General features: G+C 37.5%; 1 protein-coding gene across 1 annotated transcript; it reads right to left on the bottom strand.

The window, feature by feature from the left end:
- Positions 1 to 573: 573 nt before the first annotated feature.
- On the bottom strand, positions 574 to 6,769 carry LOC110890406 (ETO1-like protein 1). The gene is made up of 6 exons (XM_022138012.2): positions 6,529 to 6,769; positions 6,055 to 6,435; positions 3,972 to 5,690; positions 2,421 to 2,712; positions 1,278 to 1,587; positions 574 to 986 (listed from the first exon to the last, which is right to left on the bottom strand). Exons 2-6 carry the CDS (start codon positions 6,174 to 6,176, stop codon positions 766 to 768), a joined length of 2,664 nt encoding a protein of 887 aa, XP_021993704.1. The 5' UTR covers positions 6,177 to 6,435; positions 6,529 to 6,769; the 3' UTR covers positions 574 to 765.
- Between the last annotated feature and the right edge of the window lie 18,276 nt (positions 6,770 to 25,045).

Genomic DNA, 25,045 nt, shown 5'->3' with positions numbered 1-25,045 from the left:
GCAAGCCCTCCACCACTTGATCTAGAGATTATTGACTGTATAAAACTTATATAATTCCCAAAAAGTTGGATAAATATTTTGGATTATTCTATAGGAGAAATTTGATGATTTTTATATAAGAGAGCTGATGATTTTTATATAAGAAAATATTAATAGGTATTGAAAAGATTTATAATTTTTCGTTATAAGTGGAACTACAGGATTTATTTAGATACAATTGAAATTGGTAATTTGTAGAGCATGATTAAGTGACTTCCGTCTGCATATCATTGTAATAACCGAAAAATAAATAAATAATAAGTTACATAAATAGTCCCTATAGCTTGTATTGGGCTTAAACCGAGAACTTTGCCAAACTACAAGAACCAAAACCATATTTACTCAAAACCAAGTATAAAAGGTGTTAATGACATGGAAAAAGTAAAGATTGATGAAGGATGGAAAAAAATCCTTAAACAAAGAACAAAAGCGTCGCTGATATGTCATGCAACTAGACAGACACGTTCTTGAGTGAAAAATCTAGAGTCTAATGCACTAGAAATGGCCTTGGGGTCTTGGTTATAGTCAGTCATGTGGGCGGATGGCAACTGGCACGGTTTTCAATAGAACTAAGTAGTATAGGAAAATAGTAAAACAAGAAATGGAGTGAAGAATCTAAAGGAATACACACATATTAACGCTTACAAGATTCATCATGTGTTGACATTTTTATCATACACAAACCTCTCTTTTTCTTCACCATTGCATCTAACTGTTGAATATTATTTATGGTTCTTGGCTGTTTACACGACTACGAAGTTGAAGCATTTCTTGATGATTGGGGTCAAAAGATAGGGCCGCTCTACAGTCCCGCATGGCACCCAAAACATCCCCTGTATGTTCATGAAACGCTGCCCGTAAATGCAATAAATGTAGGTCCGCTTTGAATGCAATCGCCCTTGATAGCTCAGTGATCGCTTCTTTCTCCTTGTGATTGTCCATCAAGACTGGAATTTGACCACTAACCCAATTAGAGGAGAGCCCCACAAGAATATATCAAAAATCTAAGACGTTTTATATTTGACAAATAAATTATTCGATAAAAATGGGCATTAACGTGTTTTGGGTCAATCACCCAACCCGTAACAAATATTTACCCGGTTTGACTTGTTACCCAATCGTTCAACATGTTTTCTTTTAGGCTATTTATTTATTTGACCTGTTAATGACCCGTTTAAAACTAAAATGATCGAAATTCTCACCTCAACAGAGTCAGATATAAGTTTGAGCCAACTAACCTGCTGCACGATATCTGTACGGATAAACCCGAAGAGGATCCAAACGAGTAACCATTTCAAGATCTGACTTGGTCTGTTCACGTTCACAATACTCTGATCTCTTTTCATAAGCAGACGCATTATTCCGTGCCCTCTCAATTAACTTTGTCATTTCCTCATAAGCAGCAGACTTGTTGTTTTTTAAATAATGGACACGAGCAAGTCCCTGGTGGGCCCGCGTGTGCCTTATTTTAAGCGCGTTAATGTAGCAATCGGCTGCAAGGTCTAGTTTCCCAGAATCTACATAAACGCTTCCAAGATTGTTCAACGCCTGCCACAGTTTTAAGTTCATTTGACCCGTTTGACCCATTACAGATAAAACGTAACCCAATTCGGCCCATAGGCCTGTAAATGAACTGAACTTTCATGAACTGTTTGTGAACTTGTTTGGCTGGAAGTTCGTTTATGTTCGTTTATTTAATAAACGTTCGAACATGAACACTTTTTTTGTTCATTTAATTAAACAAACGAACATGAGCACACGTTTTGTTCGTTCATTTATGTTCGTGAATGTATGTCTATGTTCGTTCATTTGTGTTCGTTTATTTACATTTGTTTATGTTCGTTCGTCTATATTTGTTTGTTTACGTTCATTTCATTTTAAATACATGAGTAATTATATTTACATAAATATTAAACATAAAAGGAACTTTCTAACTGCTTAATATAACTAATTGGTAATTGGGATTTCTAGTAATAAAAATGGGTTTTCCAATGGAATTTATCGTAATTAATCACTAATTTACATTAAAAATTACTTTATGTTCGATTATGTTTATTAATTATGTTCATTTGTGTTCATTTATGTTTCTTCAATTATGTTCATTTGTGTTGTTTATTGTTTGTTAAATTATGTTCGTTTAAGTTTGTTTTTTTATGTTCGTTTACGTTCGTGAATTGTTCGTTTTGGATTTTAAACGAACACGACATGCCCATTTTCTTAATAAACAAACATGAACAAAAAAATGTGTTTGATTCGTGTTCGGTTAGAGTTAAATGAACGAACACAAACATGCCTTTGTTCGCGTTCTTTAGGTTCATCTGCAGGCCTATCAGGCCATATAGGAAAACCGGTCAAAATTTAGGGATAAAGATTGTTCAAACCTGGCCTTTGCGAAGCCTATCGGAAGGGCACTTAAGGGCATCTTGAAGAAGCGCTACAACGGTTGAAGAACACGTAGGATCTTGGCTAGAATCTGCCAAAGCGTATGCTTTCAGAAAAAAGGCCTCAAAGGATCTACTCAACTTAATAGATTCTTCGGCTTTTTTCAACGCTTCATCGCAATGGCCCGTATCGTATAATATCCAACCCTCATAAACTAAACGTTCATGTTCACTTGATGCATGCTGGCGGGCCAACTGTAAACTCCGCATCGCTGCTTCCGGACAATTTAACCTGCAATAAGAATTGATCAGTAAAGTTCAAGATTTGCAAGAAACCTAACACGTACCACAACTGTTTTTTTATGATTAAGTTCATATATTAGAACAAGAAAAAATGACAATTAGACACGTTATATTATAGCGTCATGTTGCATATGCAATGCCTCAACTATTTATAGAAAAATAAAACTGGACAAAAGTGTGTGTCGGTCAACCCAACTAGGGATGTTCAAAAACCGTTGAAACTGACTGAACCGCTCAAACCGAGCTAAATCAACCGGCTTGGGCGGGTTAGAAGTACGCTTTGGTTTACGGTTTGGAACTGGATGGGTAAACAGAACCAGACGAGATATTAAAACTTTTTTAACATAAAAAATTATAATAAAAAATAAATATAAAATAACTTTTTAACTTATAGAAATCTAACAATAATAAGATGTATAGATTATTAATTTAACCAATGTCATGCTCTTAAGTTCTTTTTTCCACTTTTTTCATAAACCTTTTAATACTTAAAGGTAAAATATTAGGTCGTTTATTATGTCTGCCATTTTACCAAGCTTTCGAATATCTAACGGTACAATAGCATGTTAAAAAAAACAGCCCAAACCGCCAGCCAAACCATTTTAGCTGGTCCGGACTACCCAGCCAACTGTAGCTTCCGGTTCAGCCCAGAAATCGTGTTAAAACCGACCGAACAGAACCGTGAGCATCCCTAAACATAGTTGTCAATAGCGGCTATAGCGACCGCTATAGCGCGCTATGTAGCGAAGCAACCAAGTGTCGCTATTTGGGTCATAGCGACCAACAGCGTGAATAGCGACAATTAGTTTTTTGATGTAAATAGCAATTAGATATAGCTATAAAATAGCTGGATTTATAGGTTTTTGTTAAATATACATGTAAAATAGCATATATACCAAGGTATTTTGATATAATATACATATAAAAATTTTCAAAATTCTTTTTCTAGTGTATCGCTATATATAAAATAGCGGTTGCTATTCGCTATGTAGCATATAGGTCCCTTGTCGCTCTTTGTCGCTATTCGCTATTAACAACTATGCCTAAACCCCACTTAGTTTGACCTATTTTGACGGTTGACACTCACTAAAAACTACCCAATTCGACCCGTTACCCAACCCTCCCATCTTCCCACCTCTAATTTTTGGTCTAACGAAGCTACACATTCACACATATACATACATATAATGAATGCTATACAAGTGCATTCAGTTTGTAAATGTTAAAATATTAATAATAACATAATACCTGAGTAGAAGTAAAGACTGTCTAAAATATAAAACCCCCTTAGCCGTTTCAGACTCCAGCATTTGATATATAACAGAAAGTGACCCGATATCGTCAACATCAGACCACCGATCATACAACTGCAACCAACAATCTGCACTTGTCCAACTTCGAACATGCTCACGAACCAACGTTCGAAACTGTGTCGCGGGTACCCGCCCTTCAAACATCCGATAATCCGGACAAATAGTAAGAATCGCCTGCACATCACGAATCGCCGATTGATAATCTTCAACAACCAAATGAAAACAAAACCTCAACTCCAAACATTCAACCGAAAGTTTAAAACCAAGAATCTTGTGAATCTCCGCCATTGAATCTTGCACGTTTTGTTTTTTCATCAAAGAAGCCGCCCGGTACATATACGGGTACGTTAACGTCGGATCCAGTTCCGTTGCCTTTTCGAGATCTTCCCACTTTTTTTCATTATTTTCGCAGTATAACGATCGTTCTTGATACATCCATCCCATAGGAGTGTAATTTGAAATAATAGAGGTGAGTTTCTTAAAAGAGTCAACCTTTTTGCCCTTAATTTGACCGATTCTGGTCAAACCCGTGACAGAATAAACATGCCCTTCGGTCAGTGCAGCCTTGAAGAATCTTTCGGCCTCGTTATATTCCTTCTTGAGTAATTTCACACATCCGAGCATATGATATGCCACCATCTTTTGTTGACTGTTTACCGTAGAGTCAACTAATTGTTCCAAAAAGCAAGCAGCTTTATCGGATCCCGGATCAAGATCCATAGCAACTTGGCTTAATAAACAGTAGAGCAAAAACGAAGCGGACCCCACCATAACCGGACTATGCAGACTGTTAACACTAGTCAACAAGTCAACAACGCGTTCATCATTAAGAGAATTCGGGAGTTCTTGAAGGAAAACCTGCAAACAAGAGGCCGCAAGAACCGGACAGTTCTCTTCGAGAGCGTATCCCATAAGTTCAACCGCATCGTTTCGTGATAAAACGAGTGTTGCGAGTTTCCTGTCACACGAATCTTTAAGATTCTCACAGCAAAATTTACTTGAAAACACCATGATTTCTAGTAAAAGATCCGTTGGTAAATCAGGCAACATACCCGTCGAGCTAAATTCGCTAATCACCTTCATACCCCTTAATGAAATGTCGTTTTTCGACAAATCTATGACCTCTGAAACTGATTCTATAAAACACCCGTTAAGCATAGGATGAAATGGAGGCGAAAGGGTCGCCATTTTTTGCCTATCACAAACTATTTTAACATCCCCGATTTGAAACGAAACGGTTCCCGATAAACTATTCTTTTGATTCGTCATTGCACCATCAGGAAAACTAGTGTTTACGACAGACGGGAGCTCAGAACCGATGTTTATCAATGGAAACTCTTTTGCACATTTACCACACGACGAGAGTAAATCAGATATAAGTTGTTCACCTCGTTTTTCATATTTTAACCATGCGCCAAAAATGAATCGTTCGTGAACCGTACTTGCTTTGAGCCAAGCCAAACGAAGACTTCTTCTCATTAGTTTAATGTCACCAAGGCCTTTAAAGACTTGATATCGTAATAAATATAGGTTTGAACGTTCATGTGGAGGACATGATTCGAGTTCTTTGTGGATTTGAGCTAAAACTTCTACATAATCAACAGGTTTGAACAATGGTAGAATCGATGGATCGCGGACTTTGATTAGAGATTCTCTGCAAATAGCATAAGTATAAAACTCATATTTGACACCCCCCCCCCAACCGACCCGATAAGTGTAAGCTGAAGTAGGTTAAAAGAAGAAGATTATACAACTAGATAATCACTTTTGAATGAAAAGGCCTAACCAAACACGACCCATAAAAATTCAATGTAGTTCCATTATTTCGACTTAAAATAATCACTTTTGAAATTTGTTGGAATTGAGTGTTTGGCTAGGATCAACATGTGAGTATTTGACCCCTAAACAATGAGATAATCATATGCAAGCAAGAGTAGTCTATCCAAACAACGAAAACTGATTACTTAGACAATAACCAAACCAATCACCCTTTTTAAGTTGGCAAATAGAAAACTTACAATGAAGAAGAGTGAGGTGAAACTTTTGAAAGCTTTCCTCTTTCAACTTGCAGCCATGATTGTGGATTCAGAGCATTTAGATGTGATTCTTTACAAGATTCAGATGGGAAGAATGCCCTCATGGTGGAAGATATCCAAATTATGGATTTTGAGGCAAAGTTTGTAACTTTAATCAAACAAGAACATTTTACAAGCTCAAAATCCCAAATTTGAGTGAATTAACCCTTAGAAATCCCAAATTTAAATATGGGTTGTCTTAATTTGATAATGATCAGAGCTTTTTCTTTAAAGGGTTTGATAAACTATACCAAAAATGGTATTTAATGCTTCCTTAAAAAGAGCCATAAATCACCAAAACCCCTAGATATTTACACATGATCTCTGCAACAAAACAAACCAAAACCACATTAAACTCACCAAATCTTTAAAGAAAGAAAAAATAAAAATAATAATAAAACAGAGAGGATTACTAACCTGTTTTTGGATTTAAGGAAAGATCCACAGTAAAGATACAAATTTTCTTCACCACTTTAATGAATTTAAAGAAACTAAACAAACCCACTTATCTAGTGATCTGAATGAACAAATCCCACAAGCTAAAAGTGAAGGAATCTGAAGAAAAATTCAATTTTTTATTTCTTTTTTTTTTTTTGGTAAAATGAAAAGTTTCCTCTTTTTCTTTGTTTTCTATTCAATTTCCCACTGACTTTTTAACCCGTTGGAAAACATAAAGATTGGAACTCATGGTATGTTGTTTGTTGTTGGGTTGGGGAATTTATTGGTGCCAGCAGATGGTACAAGTGTTGATGCACGTTGTACAAGTTTTAAGGAAAGATAGGTTTGTTGATGACAGGACTGCTTTTGTTTCAAAGATATCGCCTAGGAGTGAGGAGTTACTTGTGGGGTACACGTAGATGAACTTTATAGTTTATTTAAATTAAATTTAAATTAAATTTAAATTTAAATTAAATAAATTTACAAGTTTTTTTATCTCACTACTAGATTATAACCCCGTGTATTACACGGGTTGAATAAATAAATTTTATATACTAAATAATAAAATAATATATTTTTAAAAACCTTCTTTATTACACGAGTTGAATAAATATAATTTTATATATTAAATAATAAAAAATTATATCTATAAGAACAATATTGTACAGGTTGAATAAATGTAATTTTATATACAAAATGAAAAAGTTATATTTTTAAAACCACATGTATTACACGAGTTGAATAAATTAATATTGTTTACCAAATAATAAAATAATACATCTTTAAAAAACCTCATTTATTACACGGGTTGAATAAATGTAATTTTATATACCAAATAATAAAAAAAAAATACATCTTTAAAAATAGGCGTATTACACGGTTTGAATAAATGTAATTTTCTTTACTAAATAATAAAAAATATATATATCATTAAAAAATCTTGTGTATTGTATGAATTGAATAAATCTAATTTTATATATCAAAAAATAAAATTACGATTTTAGCCCCGTGGTTATATCACTTTTACTCTTTTAGCCCAAAAAAAGAATTTTTTAACATCTAAGCCTCTGACGTCTTTTTTCTAACATTTTTGGCCCCTAACGTCTTTTTTTAACCCTTTTGGCCCCTAACATTTAATGGATGGGGTTAGTGTTAGGGGCCAAAAGGGTTAGAAAAGAAGACGTTGGGGGCTCAAATGTTAAAAAAATTCTTTTTTGAGCTAAAAGGGTAAAAGTGATATAACTACATGGGCCAAAATCATAATTTTCTCTAAATAATATTATAAATGAGAAGAAAATATTAAACTAAATAATAATTATCTATAAGATATTAAACTAAATAATATTTAATAGGAGAGTTATCTATAAATAATTAGAAAAGATTAAATTAAAATAATAATTATCTATAAGAGATAATGAGAAGAAAATATTAAACTAAATAATAATTATCCATAAGATATTAAACTAAATAATATTTAACAGGAGAGTTATCTATAATTAATTAGAAAAGATTAAATTAAAATAATAATTATCTATAAGAGATGCCCTAATATGACGACAAGTGTCCCAAAAGTGGTTTCTTTTATTATATAGTATAGATATTATTTAAAAACTACAAATGTTAATCTTGTCATTATTTGTTTCACTAATCGTTTAAACTTAGGAGGTGTTTGGGATTGCTTATCAATTTCTTCTCGAGAAAAGTCACTATCAACTAAGTTCTTCATTTCTTTCTTCTTTTCGAAGCATCAAAACTTTTTTTCAACACATTACACAAACATCAATTAATAAAAAAAAGAGTTAACTGCCATTTTCGTCCCTGTGGTTTGGTTACTTTGGTCATTTCAGTCCATTTTTCAAAAATGCGCCATTTTCGTCCCCCACGTTCTGGAAAGGTGCCATTTCAGTCCAAAAATCATAACCCAGTTAAGTCAGTTAGTAAATAAGGACTGATTGTGTAAATTTGTAACATAAAGGACCATTTAAGTAAATATTAAACACCACCACCACTAGCCCTGCCACCACCACCACTCCGCTGCCACCACCACCACAGTCCTGCCACCACAGCCCTGCCACCACCACCACAGCCCTGCCACCACTGCCACCACAGCCCTGCCACCACCACCACTTCGCTGCCACCACCACTCTCACAGATCGTAAACAACTCCCCATGCTTTGTAATTGTTCAATAAGCATGCCCGACACCACGTGAAATCGGAGTTTTTATAAAAAATTCAAAGTGGAATTAATCCACAGAAGTTTGTCGATTAAGTGTCAAATTGTTGTGTTATTTAGAGTCCCTGAACCCATACGAAACTCTCACACCCTTCAAAATCCTTTACCCCTTCGAAAATACCCTCTGTTCATCGTCTGCAAGTCTCGCCGGAATACTCGTCGCCGGAGATTGTCGCCACGCCGTTGCACGCGATACCGGATCAGTTTTAATCACCCAATCGGTATGTTTATACTTGTACAATGTTTCTGCAAGTTTAATTTGAATATTATCCGGTATTGATCGAGAATTAGGCCGTTTGACTTCTGTTGACCGTTTTGGGGAAGACGATGAACAGTAGCATGGTCACCACCGCCGCCGCTGGAACCACCACCATCAACGTCATCATCGTCATCATCTGGGGAAGGCAACCCCACCGTCGCCGGTTCTCTCTCCCGCCTCGTTATCTCTCTCTCTCCGACTTTCTCCCTCTCTCGTCTGATTTGATGATGAACCGGCTGTGGTGGCGGTGGTGGCAGGGTTGTGGTGGTGGTGGCAGGGCTGTGGTGGCGGTGGTGGTGGTGGTGGCAGCGGAGTGGTGGTGGTGGCAGGGCTGTGGTGGCGGTGGTGGTGGCAGTGGAGTGGTGATGGTGGCAGGGCTAGTGGTGGTGGTGTTTAATATTTACTTAAATGGTCCTTTATGTTACAAATTTACACAATCAGTCCTTATTTACTAACTGACTTAACTGGGTTATGATTTTTGGACTGTAATGGCACCTTTCCAGAACGTGGGGGACGAAAATGGCGCATTTTTAAAAAATGGACTGAAATGACCAAAGTGACCAAACCACAAGGACGAAAATGGCAGTTAACTCTAAAAAAAAACTCTTTTGTGTAAAAGTTATAAGTCAATAAAAGGGGGGTGTTTGGGATTCCTTCTCAAAAAGGACTTATTAACTTATATAAGTCAATAAGTCTTTTGTGTAAAAGTTATAAGTTACAAATACTAACTTCTCAAAAACAACTTCTCAGCACACAAAAAAAAAAAAAAAAACCTTAAATAAGCTAATCCAAACACTATAAAAACAACTTATTAACTTTTATAAGTCAATAAGTTATAAGTTGCTCCAAAATGAGCTAACCCAAACACCCCAAGGAGCTTGCAAATGGAATCCTAAACACCCCCTTATTGTTTGTAATTTAGATAAAATAAAGAGAGTATTATTTTTTTTCTTCATTTTAAATTTAGTTTAACTTTTTGAATTAAAAACAAGTAACTTCATATACGTCTCGAGGGGTGTGTATGGGTCGGCTTTAGCCTTAAATCATAATCACAATCGAGATGTCAGATTAAACAATTACAATAACCATAACCAATACATTATGGCAGTTTCTGTTAATTGGTTATGAAAGTTATAATAACCATAACGAATACATTATGGCAGTTTCTATTAGTTGGTTATGAAAGTTATAACGGTTCAGTTATGGGTCGGTTTCATAAACAAGATATGATCCTGAAATGTTTAAGTCTGACAAAGTAGCTCAAAACAATATAATTAAATATGAGCATAACTTAAAAGTAAAAATAGCTCAAAAAGTATATATTTATCAAGATTAGATGTTTCACTACGTGCTTTCATCTGCATTATATTACATTATAATTATAAAACCATTATATCCTAAGATCACACGACGTGTGCGTGGAAATCCAATGTTGTTGTCTCTCCATGTTGTGCACACTGACCCGCCAAGGGTGTGGAGGGCGACGTTTAGATGGAGGCGGTAAGTTTTCCACCGGCGTGGAGGTTTAATGTGGGTCGACATGGCACATTATGAGTGGCCTTGGTTGTAGACGTTGGGTGACAACAGTATGTGACAACTGGCACAAAACCGGTAACTTCCGTACTATTTTAATAATTATTTATTGTTTGCAATTATGTGATTTAACGTCAACATTATATGCTTGCATGTCATACATTTAAATCATGCATGTTAAACATTTCATTTATCGCATTGGGAAACAATTTAAGCGTTGCATCGAAACAATTAGTAAACTCACCGGTTAGACAAGCGGTATCAGCACAGCCTCAGTACTCAGTTAAACGATAGATTTAGGACTTAGATGTAGGTCCGACATAAAAAATATATTAAATCCCAAGTGGGAGAACAAGGGTTTATATTAACACTTTTTGGAAGCTTAAACAAGCACTAAAAATTGTCCGAAACGAACTTTAAACAACAAATTCTGCAGAAATTCAGCAAAATTCAGCATTACAAGCTAAAATAACATTCAGAAATAGTGATTAAACATTCAGAACAACTTGTAAAGTGTCGGGATTGAAATCATAACACCAAAGGGTACTTCATACCTTATAAATTACACAATTTAGCACCTTAACGAACCGACAACCAAACAATTAACCGAACACTACCAAAAACACCAAAAATAAACTAGAAGCATCGTTTTAATGATTTAAAGCTAGTATTGGTCATATAACACATCATAACATCTAAAAACACCTATACATACTTAACACATCACTAAGCATCTAAATTACATCTTCACCCTCCTAACTTCCAAACTTTAACATAACCCCCCCCCCTCTTCATCATGGACGGTCAACAATGGGGGGCCCACATGCCCTTATGTTGTCTAAAGATGAGGAAATTTACTTGGATGCTAAAGATGTTATTTGATGGAAGTTTATGTTATTTAGAGATTATATAACATACTTATCCCAACATGTTCCTTCACATTCACCAACTCAAATTTCAAACTCCATATTCTTCCTCTCTTGCTCTCACCTCACGGCCACACCATTAACAATATCACCATCCATTTTCAATCATTTTCAAGGCAATCCAAGCTTATACAAAGGTGTAAGAAGACCATCTAAGAAGGGTGCAAGCATTGGAAGTTGAAGGACCTACTTGTAGAGCTTTTAACCATCTTATTTTCATCATCTTCGTCTTCATTGTTTCTTTGCCACTTCCCTAGCCACAGGAGCTAGTAGTAAGCCTTCTCATCTTCATTTTACTTCTTGATAGTAGTATGTTTCATATGTACAAGTTACACCATCAAGAAAAACTTAACTTTAAAAGATGAACATGTGAAGAAACAACATAATCTAAATAATATAAAGTGTTTCTAGTGTTGTTTGAAGTATGTGATGAAGTTGTTGTTGTTGATCTTGTGTTTTGTTTAGATCCATCATATGTTGTAGGAACCGTTCGCGTAATAATAAATAAAATAAACAAATTTTATTAACAGATTACAATACAGAAAATAGAAAGCTATCAACTATTACAATTACAACTGAAATAAAAGACAATACAAGAAAGAGGGTAGAAGCAGAGGGGCCGAGTCACGTGTACACACGCTTCCCTTAAAACAAATTCCGAGTCTCCCAGGAGTACTCGTTTTGTTTCCCAGGGTACAACAGCCGGAGCAGTAGTACTGCCGGAGTTCGCCTACAACCCGAAGGTTACCTTGAATACTGTAAGAAAAGGATCAGAAAATTCTAGAGAGAAAGTTGAGTTTGCTGTTGTGTTGCTGGTGTTCGTCGTTGTCTCTACAGCAAGGTATGGAGTTGTATTTATACAGCTCCCAGTTTGAAACAGCCAAAAAACGAATTAAATGAGAGGTTTAAATTGCATTAAACGTCTTCAATGCAATTTAATACGTCATTTAATTCTCAGTCAAAGCCTATTAACTCGTCAGTTACGAAGCTGGACTAAAACTGCACTGTCATTCAATGTTGGAAGCTTCTGCGCACGCGTGCGCGCGCAAGTCACCCTGGTGCGCGCGCGCCCAGGTCTGCATGCTCATGCGCGGTGCGTCCTCTTGGCTCACTGCCATGCGCCACACTGGCTCAAGTCCATGCGCGCGTGCGCCACGTCACCATGCGCGGTGCGTCCTCTTGGCTCAAGTCCATGCGTGCGTGCGCCACATCACCTGTGAACCTATACGAGCGCGCCACACAGTCGCGCCATACTGGCTCACTCTGGTGCGCCGCGCACGACACAGCAGGACCCATGCACCATGCGCGCAACCACCCGGCATGTGTACTCGCGCGCGCATGCGCATGACTGCCACGTCATGCGCCGCATCACCTTCCACTTGGTCCTTGCAACCCTTGTGCTCGACCACGCGCACGCGGTCAAAAATACAAAGGCGGCTCTCAAGCGGCTCGCGGCGATGCGAAGTGCAAAGTGCGCCATCAAAGCGCCACTTGCGCCTCATCGGCCACGCCACGCGCGCGCGCGAGCGTGTGCGAGTTAGGGTGCTCCGCACCCTTCGCGAGGACACTAGTGTGTGCTTCCATGAAACAATAAGGATGGAGAGTTCCTCCTTAAATACCCATTTAAGTTCCATCTTTCCTCCGATGTGGGACAAGGTGCTACTTTCCCTTTTGTTTCATCATTCAATGTTTCAAACACCCAACTTTGAGCATCGATATCTCATTCATCTTAGCTCAGTTTTGGACATGGTTTAGTTCGTTGCGAAGCTCTTCCAACATAGAACACAAACCCACAAATAAATACATAAAACCCGCTCATTTTATTATATTTATTTCTTGTCCAAAATAGGAAAAAATCATTTTCCTATATTTGTGAAAAATGCTATTTTCACCTATTTTTCCAACAATCCCCCATATGAAAAATGCTATTTTCATCAAATTTCCAACAATCCCCCACATGTATGGAAATGGATCTTTTCCTTACACTTTTCAACGATAAAATTCGACAGTTGAGTATTGCAAGATAGGTAGGTTGAAGCCTTTGAACCTTCTTTTGTGAAGCGCACTTAGCTTACTAGCGGTGTGTAGACGCGATGTCCTTGAACATACCCCCATTTGTGTAAACGACAATACACTTCACACAATACTCTCCTTAGTTTGGCCAACTCCTCATTGTCGTGTCCTATTATGGTCCTGGAACACTAGCCTGGTTCTACGAGAGCTCTAGGATTTGCGCACCCCACAAATCCATTTGAAGCGACCCCACTTCTCTCTAACATAGGTGATTCCCATGAATCATTAAAAGCATCATGGTTATTTGATTTCCCTCAATCATTAACCTTAATATGCTTATCCTCACATCAATGTCACTGATTGGAATGGAATAGGAAGTATATTTAACTCCCTTTTAGTTTTGGTTTGGGGTACTCCCCCACAGTGACTCCGTTTTGGTAATATGATTAAGTTGTCCTATTGAACTTAGATCTTGGGATCTCCAGTCAACTAAGTTAGGTTTCCCTCATATTCCCATTTATCACGGGCTTTAGTCCCATTCCTCTTGACGACGTTTCTACTAACTCTCTGCTTAAGCCTTTTGTAAACGGGTCCGCAATGTTATCCGCTGATCTCACATAATTAATTGTGATAACACCCGTTGAGAGTAGTTGTCGTATCGTGTTATGTCTACGTCGCATATGCCTTGATCTGCCATTGTACATCAAGCTTTGAGCTCTACCAATCGCTGATTGGCTATCACAATGTACACATATGGCTGGCAAAGGCTTTGGCCATCTTGGAATATCTTCCACGAATTGACGTAGCCATTCCGCCTCCTCGCCCGACTTATCCAAGGCGATAAATTCGGATTCCATTGTGGATCTTGCTATGATCGTTTGCTTAGAAGACTTCCAAGCAATAGCAGCTCCTCCAAGTGTAAACACGTAACCACTTGTTGATTTGGAATCTTTATTATCCGATATCCAGTTTGCATCAGTGTATCCTTCGATCACTGCTGGTTGTCGGGTATAATGCAGTCCATAATCTCTTGTGTATCTTATGTATCTAAGCACCCTCGTGATAGCCTTCCAATGATCCGTGCACGGATTGCTGGTGTATCTACTTAGCCTACTCACCGCATAAGCCAAGTCGGGTCTAGTACATGTCATTAGATACATTAGACTGCCAATAATTCTTGAATACTCTAACTGAGCAACTCCATCTCCTTTATTTTTCTTGAGATATTGGGAGGTATCAACTGGAGTTCGAGCTACACTCGTGTCTCCCGAGTTGAACTTTTCAAGAATTTTATCCACATAGTGAGATTGACTTAACACAAGACCATCTTGGGTTCTTATGATCTTTACTCCAAGAATCACATCATCTAAACCCATGTCTTTCATGTCAAATCTCGCTTTCAACATGCTTTTAGTAGCTTTGATAATTTTATCATTACTCCCAATGATAAGCATATCATCTACATAAAGGCATAAGATCACATAACCTTCATTTGTGTCTTTGAAATAAACACATTTGTCGCACTCATTTATTTTGAAACCATTGTCAATCATGACATGATCAAACTTTTGGTGCCATTGTTTTGGTGCTTGCTTCAAGCCATACAAAGACTTGACGAGTTTACATACTTTACCCTCTTGACCTGGGGCGGAGAAACCTTCAGGTTGCTCCATGTAAATCTCTTCTTCTAAATCGCCATTTAGAAATGCGGTTTTAACGTCCATTTGGTGAACTTCCAAATTTCTTAAAGCCGCTATAGCAAGAAGCAATCTAATTGAGGTTATGCACGTCACAGGCGAGTAGGTATCAAAGTAATCTAGACCTTCCTTTTGTCTAAATCCTTTAATCACCAACCTAGCCTTGTATTTATCAATACTTCCATCAGTTTTCATCTTCCTTTTGAATATCCAACGATATCCAAGTGGTTTGCAACCAGGTGGAAGATCTACTAACTCCCAAGTATGATTTTGCAATATAGAATCAATTTCATTCCTTATTGCTTCTTTCCATTGAGGTCCTTCTGAAGAGGAAACCGCTTCGCGATATGTATTGGGCTCACCCTCAACCATATAGTTAACGAAGTCTGGACCGAAGGATTTTTCAACCATTGGCCTTTTACTTCGCCTACGATCACTTTCTTCAACCTCAGGTCGTTCATGTGTCTTATCATGAACTACCTCATCAACTGGTGTAGATGAACTTTCACCTACTTCAAAATTAGGTGTTGATGACGTTGCATGTGTTTGTCTTCTCAAAGGAAACACATTTTCAAAGTAAGACACAACGTTAGGATTCACCTCCATGATAGTGTTTACGTGTACATCAGGATTCTTGGACTCATGTACAAGAAAACGATGTGCACTACTTTGATGTGCATACCCAATGAAGATGCAATCAACAGTTTTGGGTCCTATCCTAAGAGCCTTAGGAGGTGGTACAATCACCTTTCCTAGGCACCCCCACACTTTCAAGTATTTCTATGAAGGCTTCTTCCTTTTCCATAACTCATATGGAGTTTCGTCTCTCTTTTTGAGTGGTATCTTGTTCAAAAGATAGTTAGCCGAGAGAATGGCTTCCCCCCACATTTCCTGGCTCACCCCAGAACTTATCACATGGCGTTCATCATTTCTTTCAATGTGCGGTTCTTTCGTTCCGCCACGCCATTTGATTGTGGAGAATAAGGAGATGTACACTCATGTATAATGCCACTTTTTGCGCACAAATCGGCAAAAGGTGCAACATATTCGCCTCCTCGGTCGCTTCGCAAAGCTTTTATCTTCTTTTGAAGTTGATTCTCAACTTCATTTTTATACAAGATAAATTTACTTATTGCTTCATCTTTACTTTTTAGTAAATATACGTAGCAATATTTAGTACTATCATCAATAAATGTGATGAAGTACTTATTTCCACCTCTTGTGGGTACCGCTTTTAAATCACAAATATCAGTGTGAATTAAATCAAGGGGTTCGGTTATTCGTTCAACCGATTTTGATGATGATCTTGTAAGTTTGGATTCATCGCATGTTTCACATTTATAGTGTGAATCAATATGGAATGTTGGTATACAATTTAAATTGATTAAACGGCGTATTGAATTAAAATTAACGTGACCTAATCTACCATGCCATTTATTCGATTCAGAAAACTCAAGCATATAAGTAGAAGTAGTAGCAATTTTATTCATGTTCTTTTTGACAGCCATTACATTCAATTTGAACATACTATTTTGGGCATAGCCCTTACCTACATACATTCCTCGTTTAGTTAGTACAAATTGATCCCTCTCAAAAACTAAACGAAATCCAAACTTATTAAGCAACCATCCCGAGACTAGGCTCTTGCGCAAGTCTAGGACGTACAACACGTTGCTTAAAGTGAGCTCCTTCCCCGAAGTCCACTTCAAGATCACCGTTCCTTCACCCTTGATGTCCACGGTGGCTGCATTTCCCATGTACAGCTTCTCATCTCCCACAAGCTCCTTGAAGGTGGTAAATAGGCTCCTGTCTGGGCACACATGACGGGTCGCTCCCGTATCAACCCACCAACCTTTTAGAGTGTTGGTCACAACATTGACCTCATCCAACATTGCGGTTTTGTCAGAAATCATTGCCACCAAAGGCATTCCATCTTCATCCACCATGTGCGCACGCTCACGCTTTGGTTTCTTGCATTGGTTAGCCCGTTGCCCCGGCTCGTCACAGTTGTAAAAAGTCCCTTGGAACGTTTGAGGTTTCTTTTTCACAACCCCTTTCTTCGGTCCAAGTTTGCTAGCCTTTGCTTTCCCTTTGTCCTTTTTCTCCTTGCCCTTCGCGCCCCTAGAGGATTGCCCATGCTCAACCAAATTTGCGCTAGCAGAAGTTTGCGCATGGCTGCCTTTTAGGGCAATTCTATTGTCCTCTTCAATCCGAAGATGAACAATAAGATCCTCTATAGTCATCTCCTTTCGTTTGTGTTTAAGATAATTCTTAAAATCAACCCAACTAGGAGGTAACTTTTCAATCATCGCTGCCACTTGGAATGTCTCGCTAAGTGTCATGCCTTCCGCAGAGATGTTATGTAGTATAATTTGGAATTCTTGAACTTGATTCATAACTGTTTTAGAATCAACCATTTTGAAATCCAAGAAACGGGCTACCACAAATTTCTTTGTGCCAGCATCCTCCGTTTTGTACTTCTTGTCCAAGGCATCCCAAAGGTCTTTGGAAGTCTTGACGTTGTAGTACACATTATACAACGCATCTGACAGGCCGTTTAACACATAGCCACGACATATGAAATCCGAATGCTTCCACGCATCTACCACACATTGTCTTTGTGTGTCGGTCTCCCCTTCCACAAGTTGGGGAGCGGTTTCCGTTAAGAACCTCGCAAGGTTCATGGTGGTCAGGTAGAAGAACATCTTCTGCTGCCACCTCTTAAAGTGTAGACCCGCGAACTTCTTGGGTCGTTCCGCGTGATTAGCCACTGTGGACGCTCCCACAGTGGTGGCCTTCAAGGGGGTTCCCATCACAACACTCGTGTTGTTAACGTTGACATTTTCGTTCGACATGCTGAAAAATTAAAATTTTAAGTCAAAAAAGCTGATTTACGCAAAAACCAGAGGTAAACTATTAAATTTTAGTTTTACCACAAATTTACTGTTTAGGCTTCTAAGTCCAACTTTGAAGACCAAAAACATAAAGTTTTTAATAATTTTTTAGAACTTACTGATTGGCTTCTAAGTCCAACTTTGAAGACCAAATCAGAAAGTTTTAGCAATTTTTTATGACAAGACTGAATGTAACCAAAATGGTTTTCAACCAAAGTCGCTCCTTTGAAGATGAAAACCAAACAAAATCTGTTTTTAAAACACAAACTGAGTGAAAACAAAACTGGTTTGAATCACAAACAGAATGGTTTTGATTACACGAACGGTTTTAAAAATTTGTTTTAAGATTGTAGGAACCGTTCGCGTAATAATAAATAAAATAAACAAATTTTATTAACTGATTACAATACAGAAAATAGAAAGCTAACAACTATTACAATTACAATTGAAATAAAAGACAATACAAGAAAGAGGGTAGAAGCAGAGGGGCTGAGTCACGTGTACACACGCTTCCCTTAAAACAAATTCCGAGTCTCCCAAGAATACTCGTTTTGTTTCCCAGGGTACAACAGCCGGAGCAGTAGTACTGCCGGAGTTCGCCTACAACCCGAAGGTTACCTTGAATACTGTAAGAAAAGGATCAGAAAATTCTAGAGAGAAAGTTGAGTTTGCTGTTGTGTTGCTGGTGTTCGTCGTTGTCTCTACAGCAAGGTATGGAGCTGTATTTATACAGCTCCCGGTTTGAAACAGCCAAAAAACGAATTAAATGAGAGGTTTAAATTGCGTTAAACGTCTTCAATGCAATTTAATACGTCATTTAATTCTCAGTCAAAGCCTATTAACTCGTCAGTTACGAAGCTGGACTGAAACTGCACTATCATTCAATGTTGGAAGCTTCTGCACGCGCGTGCGCGCGCAAGTCACCCTGGTGCGCACGCGCCCAGGTCTGCATGCCCATGCGCGGTGCGCCCTCTTGGCTCACTGCCATGCGCGCATGCGCCACACTGGCTCAAGTCCATGTGCGCGTGCGCCACGTCACCATGCGCGGTGCGTCCTCTTGGCTCAAGTCGATGCGCGCGTGCGCCACATCACCTGTGAGCCTATACGAGCGCGCCACACAGTCGCGTCGTACTGGCTCACTCTGGTGCGCCACGCACGACACAGCAGGACCCATGCACCATGCGCGCAACCGCGCGCCATGTGTACTCGCGCGCGCATGCGCATGACTGCCACGTCATGCGCCGCATCACCTTCCACTTGGTCCTTGCAACCCCTGTGCTCCACCACACGCACGCGGTCAAAAATACAAAGGCGGCTCTCGGTGATGCGAGCGTGCGAAGTGCAAAGTGCGCCATCAAAGCGCTACTTGCGCCTCATCGCCCACGCCACGCGCATGAAACAATAAGGATGGAGAGTTCCTCCTTAAATACCCATTTAAGTTCCATCTCTCCTCCGATGTGGGACAAGGTGCTACTTTCCCTTTTGTTTCAGCATTCAATGTTTCAAACACCCAACTTTGAGCATCGATATCTCATTCATCTTAGCTCGGTTTTGGACGTGGTTTAGTTCGTTGCGAAGCTCTTCCAACATATAACACAGACCCACAAATAAATACATAAAACCCGCTCATTTTATTATATTTATTTCTTGTCCAAAATAGGAAAAAATCATTTTCCTATATTTGTGAAAAATGCTATTTCACCTATTTTTCCAACATATGTAAGCTTGTTAGAAGCTTAGATCTAACAAGTGTAAGAATGGATCTTGAAAGATCCATGAAGAAACATGTTAGTAAACTTGAAGATCTTTAAAATGAACTTGTAAGTGGTTTTAAAATGAAAGATACATGTTCTTGAACCTACTAATCTTGTGGATGAACAAGTTTTACAAAATAAAGTTTCGTCAAAGTTTACAAAATTAACAAAAAAGCTTTGAATTAAGTAGATCTACATGTCTAATGTATAGATCTAAAATACTACAAATTTTCATGGAACTTCAAGTTTATTACATGAAAAAGTATGATGTATTTAGTAATTTTTACTTGCAAAAATTGTTGGTTCTTGAGTTTTGGTGATTAAAAAAAGTTTTAAAACATGGGAAACCTCCATTTTTAGGGGAAACTATGTCAAAATTTTATAAAAAGTTTGACACTTAGAAAAATATAAAGTTTTGTGAGACTTTTTTCTACAAAAATGTTCAAGGATGTTAAACAAGGGTTTTCCCTAATTTTTATACAAAATACAAGTTAAGAAACAGAGTTTTCTTCAAAAATTAAAACAAGTATAAATATGTATAATTTTAGGGAAAATATATATATTTAGAGGTCATCAAATTATGTGCTATGTGTATATTATGTGTAAATATATATATTAGTGTACATTTAGGAACTTAAAAATACACTAAATACTCCCAAGGAGTATAAACATCAAATACACATAAGAATACACAAGGAATTATTCATAAATAATATACACCCATAGTGTGGGGTTTATTGGGGAACACTAAAAAAGTGGGGAACCGGGGAACACTCTTAAAGATTTAACTTAACATGTTAAAAATTAATTTTTTAAACATCTTTTTTGGCGCTTCTCCTTATGTATACTTGTAGAAGCATTTTTAATAAAAAAAATCAAAAACTAAAAATATTAAAAAGAGGCTAAAAATTGTTTTTTTAGAAAATTTATTTTTTTATTCGACTAGTTTCTCCTCCTTTTTATAAAGAAAAGCGCTGAAAAGATTTTTTAAAAAATTGATTTTTAATATGTTAAGTAAATTCTATAAGATATAATTGTTTTTTAAACATTTTTTATATATTTATTTTTCGATTTTTTTATCAAAAATGTTTCTACTTGTATTTATAAGAAAAAGCGCCGAAAAAAATTTAAAATTTTTTTTAACATGTTAAGTATAATTTTTAAGAGTATTCCCCCGTTCCCCACTTTTTTAGTATTCCCCAATAAACCTTCCCCTACACCCATATATGGACAAAAATACCAAAGTACATACATACATATATATTCCTTATCAAATTCATGGACTTTGGATATGTGGACAAATGTATATAATTACTACAATTAATGGAAATTATACAAAAATCGGACAAGTGATCAAATAAATATATATATATTTAACAAGCATGACAATATATATATAGGGAGAAGATCATGCGAGAACCACCTCTTATTGTGAGAACCGCGAGAACCAATGTGAACACACCAAAAATGCCTAAAAATAGCTAAAAATCACACAAAATTTTTTTTTTAATATTTTTTATATAAAAATCGCTACTTTTCGAAGCAAAAAAAAAAAAATTTAAAAAAAATTTTTTTTTGGCCACTAAATGTAGCGATTTGAGCATAAAAAATATTAAAAAAAAAAATTTAGATTTTTTTTTGATTTTTTTAGATTTTTTTAGGTTTTTTGCGGGTTTAGTTTTTAGTATTTTAGCTTTGGGGGGGGGGGGGTTTAGGTTTTTGGGGGGTGGGGGAGGGGGGTTTAGGTTTTTTTTTTTTGGGGGGGGTTTAGGTTTTTTTAGGGGTTTTAGTTTTTAGCATTTAGCTTTGGGGGGGGGGGGTTAGCTTGGTGGGGTGGGGTTAGGTTTTTTTTTTTTGGGTGGGGGGGGGGGTTTAGGTTTTTTTTTTTTTTTTGGGGGGGGGGAGGGTGGGGGTTAGGTTTTTTTTAGGTTTTTTAGCTATTTTAGGTTGTGTTCACGTTGGTTCTCAAGGTTCTCACAATAAGGGTGGTTCTCGCATGAGCCCCTCCCTATATATATATATATATATATAGGGGACCGCTTAAATGAAAACCACATCCAGTTGTAAGAACCATGAGAACTTTTTGATCCGGAGCGAGTTGGAACAAATTTTTTTTTCGTAAACGTACATGCGTGTATTATAAACACATTTGTAAAAAGAAAAAATTCAAAATAAATGTCGTGAGTGTAGTTTTGAGCACCACAAGTTTGTTTTTACGGGTACCGTAATTTTTTTTTAAATTTACGGTACCCGTAAAAACAAATTTACGGTACCCGTAAAAACAAACTTGTGGTGTTCAAAACTACACTCACGACATTTTTTTTGAATTTTTTTTTTACAAATGTCTTTATAATACACGCATCTACGTTTATGAAAAAAAAGTTGGTCTAACTCGCCCCGTACGGTGTAGTTCTCATGGTTCTTACAACTAGAGGTGGTTTTCATTTTAGCGGTCTCCTATATATATATATATATATATATATAGGGGAAGGATGTATAGAAAACCCACTTTAATTTAGAAAACCCGGGAAACTCAAAGCTCCCGATGTTTTTTTTTCTTGAAAAAATTTACACATGTTATATACATGTTTTTAAGGGTTTTAGGCAAAAAAAATCAAAAAAGCGCCGAGTAGATATTTAAAAAAAAATAAACAAGTTTTGGTGTAACACATGTTACATTCATCTGACATATTTGTAACATGTGTTACACCAAAACTTGTTTATTATTTTTTAAAAATATCTACTTGGCGCTTTTTTGATTTTTTTTGCCCAAAACCCTTAAAAACATGTATATAACATGTGTAAATTTTTTCAAGAAAAAAAACATCGGGAGCTTTGAGTTTCCCGGGTTTTCTAAATTAAAGTGGGTTTTCTATAGATACTTACATTATATATATATATATATATATATATATATATATATATATAGGGGGCTGCTAGAATGAGAACCACCCCGAGTTGTAAGAACCGCGAGAACTACACCCCACGGAGCGCCGTTCGCCGTGATTTTTTTTTTACAAGTAGATGTGTGCATTATAAACACGGCCGTAAAAAATCACGGCGAACGGCGCTCCGTGGGGTGTACTTTTTTACACCTCAAGTTTGGTGTTTTTTAATTTTTTTTTCTTTTTTCTTTTTTTTTTCACCAAACTTGAGGTGTAAAAAAGTACACCCCACGGAGCGCCGTTCGCCGTGATTTTTTACGGCCGTGTTTGTAATGCACACATATACTTGTAAAAAAAAAATCGCGGCGAACGGCGCTCCGTGGGGTGTAGTTCTCGCGGTTCTTACAACTCGAGGTGGTTCTCATTCTAGCGGCTCCCTATATATATATATATATATATATATATATATATATATATATATATATATATATATATATATATATATATATATAGGGAGAAGATCATGCGAGAACCACCTCTTATTGTGAGAACCGCGAGAACCAATGTGAACACATAAAAAATGCCTAAAAATAGTTAAGAATCACACAAAAAAAAATTTTTTTTGAATTTTTTAATATTTTTTATAAAAAAATCGCTACTTTTCGAAGCCAAAAAAATTTTTTTTTTGGCTTCTAAACGTAGCGATTTTAACATAAAAAATATTAAAAAATTCAAAAAAAAAATTTTAGATATTGGTATTTAATAAACCAACCTTTGCCCAGTTGGTAAATAATAATCCAACCTACAGAATTGGTATATAATAATCCTACCTATCAATATGTTGGTACTCAATGAACCTCCGTTAGTTTTTTTTAACTGAAGTTAGTTTTTAAGTTTTATTTATTACACAAACAGTCCCTGTAGTTGTAATTTACTAGTTTTAACTATGAGTTAATAGCCAAAATGGTCCCTGAGGTTAATAGCCACAGCACCGCCACCGCCACCACCACCGCCACCACCACCACCGCCACAGCACCACCACCACCGCCACCACCACCGCACCGCCACCACCACCACCACCATCCCCACCACCACCACCACCACCACCACCACCCACCACAGCACCGCCACCGCCACCACCACCACCGCACCGCCACCGCCACCACCGCACCGCCACCACCACCATCTCTGTCTTTGATCATCGACGCCTAAGGGGTTTGAATTCAGATGCAGCAACAGACGATGACTGACCAAAAACATCACAGATCCAACAGCTCTAGCGACGGTGGTGGTGGTGGTGGCGGTGCGGTGGTGGTGGTGGTGGCGGTGCGGTGGTGGTGGTGATGTGGCGATGGTTACGGTGGTGGAGGTGCTGTGGCGATGGTGGTGGTGGTGGTGGCGGTGCGGTGGTGGCGGTGCTGTGCTGTGGCGGGGGTGGTGGTGGCGGTGGTGGTGGCGGTGGTGGTGGTGGTGGTGGTGGTGGCGGTGCTGTGGCTATTAACCTCAAGGACCATTTTGGCTATTAACTCATAGTTAAAACTAGTAAATTACAACTACAGGGACTGTTTGTGTAATAAATAAAACTTAAAAACTAACTTCAGTTAAAAAAAACTAACGGAGGTTCATTGAGTACCAACATATTGATAGGTAGGATTATTATATACCAATTCTGTAGGTTGGATTATTATATACCAACTGGGCAAAGATTGGTTTATTAAATACCAATTTTCCTTTTTTTTTTTGATTTTTTTTGATTTTTTTTGATTTTTTTTAGGTTTTTTGGGGGTATAGTTTTTAGCATTTTAGCTTGGGGGGAGGGGGGGTTTAGGTTTTTGGGGAGTGGGGGAGGGGGGTTTAGGTTTTTTTTTTGGGGGGGGGGGGTAGGGTTAGTTTCTTTTAGCATTTAGCTTGGGGGGGGGGGGTTTAGGTTTTTTTTTGGGGGGGGGGTGGGGGGGGGGTTTAGGTTTTTTAGGGGGGGTGGGTGGGGGTTAGGTTTTTTTTAGGTTTTTTAGCTATTTTAGGTTGTGTTCACATTGGTTCTCAAGGTTCTCACAATAAGGGTGGTTCTCGCATGAGCCTCCCCCCTATATATATATATATATATATATATATATATATACATATACATATATAGAGAGAGAGAGAGGTTATCATACATTACAAGTAAGTACATTACGTACGTGACTATACTGACCGTCAGATCTTGCGTTATTAAATTGATGATGATTAGCGGTGGCAAAAACGTAATTGTGCTACCAAAAGGTTAATATCGTAACTTTAACCTATCAAATTACCCAGCTA

The sequence above is a fragment of the Helianthus annuus genome, chromosome 11 (assembly GCF_002127325.2).
Source record: "Helianthus annuus cultivar XRQ/B chromosome 11, HanXRQr2.0-SUNRISE, whole genome shotgun sequence".
NCBI classification, from domain to species: Eukaryota; Viridiplantae; Streptophyta; class Magnoliopsida; order Asterales; family Asteraceae; genus Helianthus; species Helianthus annuus.
Note: the sequence above shows the minus strand (reverse complement) of the source record. Positions and strands in the feature narration are given on the sequence as shown.

Coding starts and splice junctions, on each gene's coding strand:
- LOC110890406 (XM_022138012.2), bottom strand. CDS start 6,176: ATGAGGGCATTCTTCCCATCTGAATCTTGTAAAGAATCACATCTAAAT. Junction 5,691..6,054: donor TCACCTCACTCTTCTTCATT/GTAAGTTTTCTA, acceptor TGCTATTTGCAG/AGAATCTCTAATCAAAGTCC. Junction 2,713..3,971: donor CAGTCTTTACTTCTACTCAG/GTATTATGTTAT, acceptor TTCTTATTGCAG/GTTAAATTGTCCGGAAGCAG.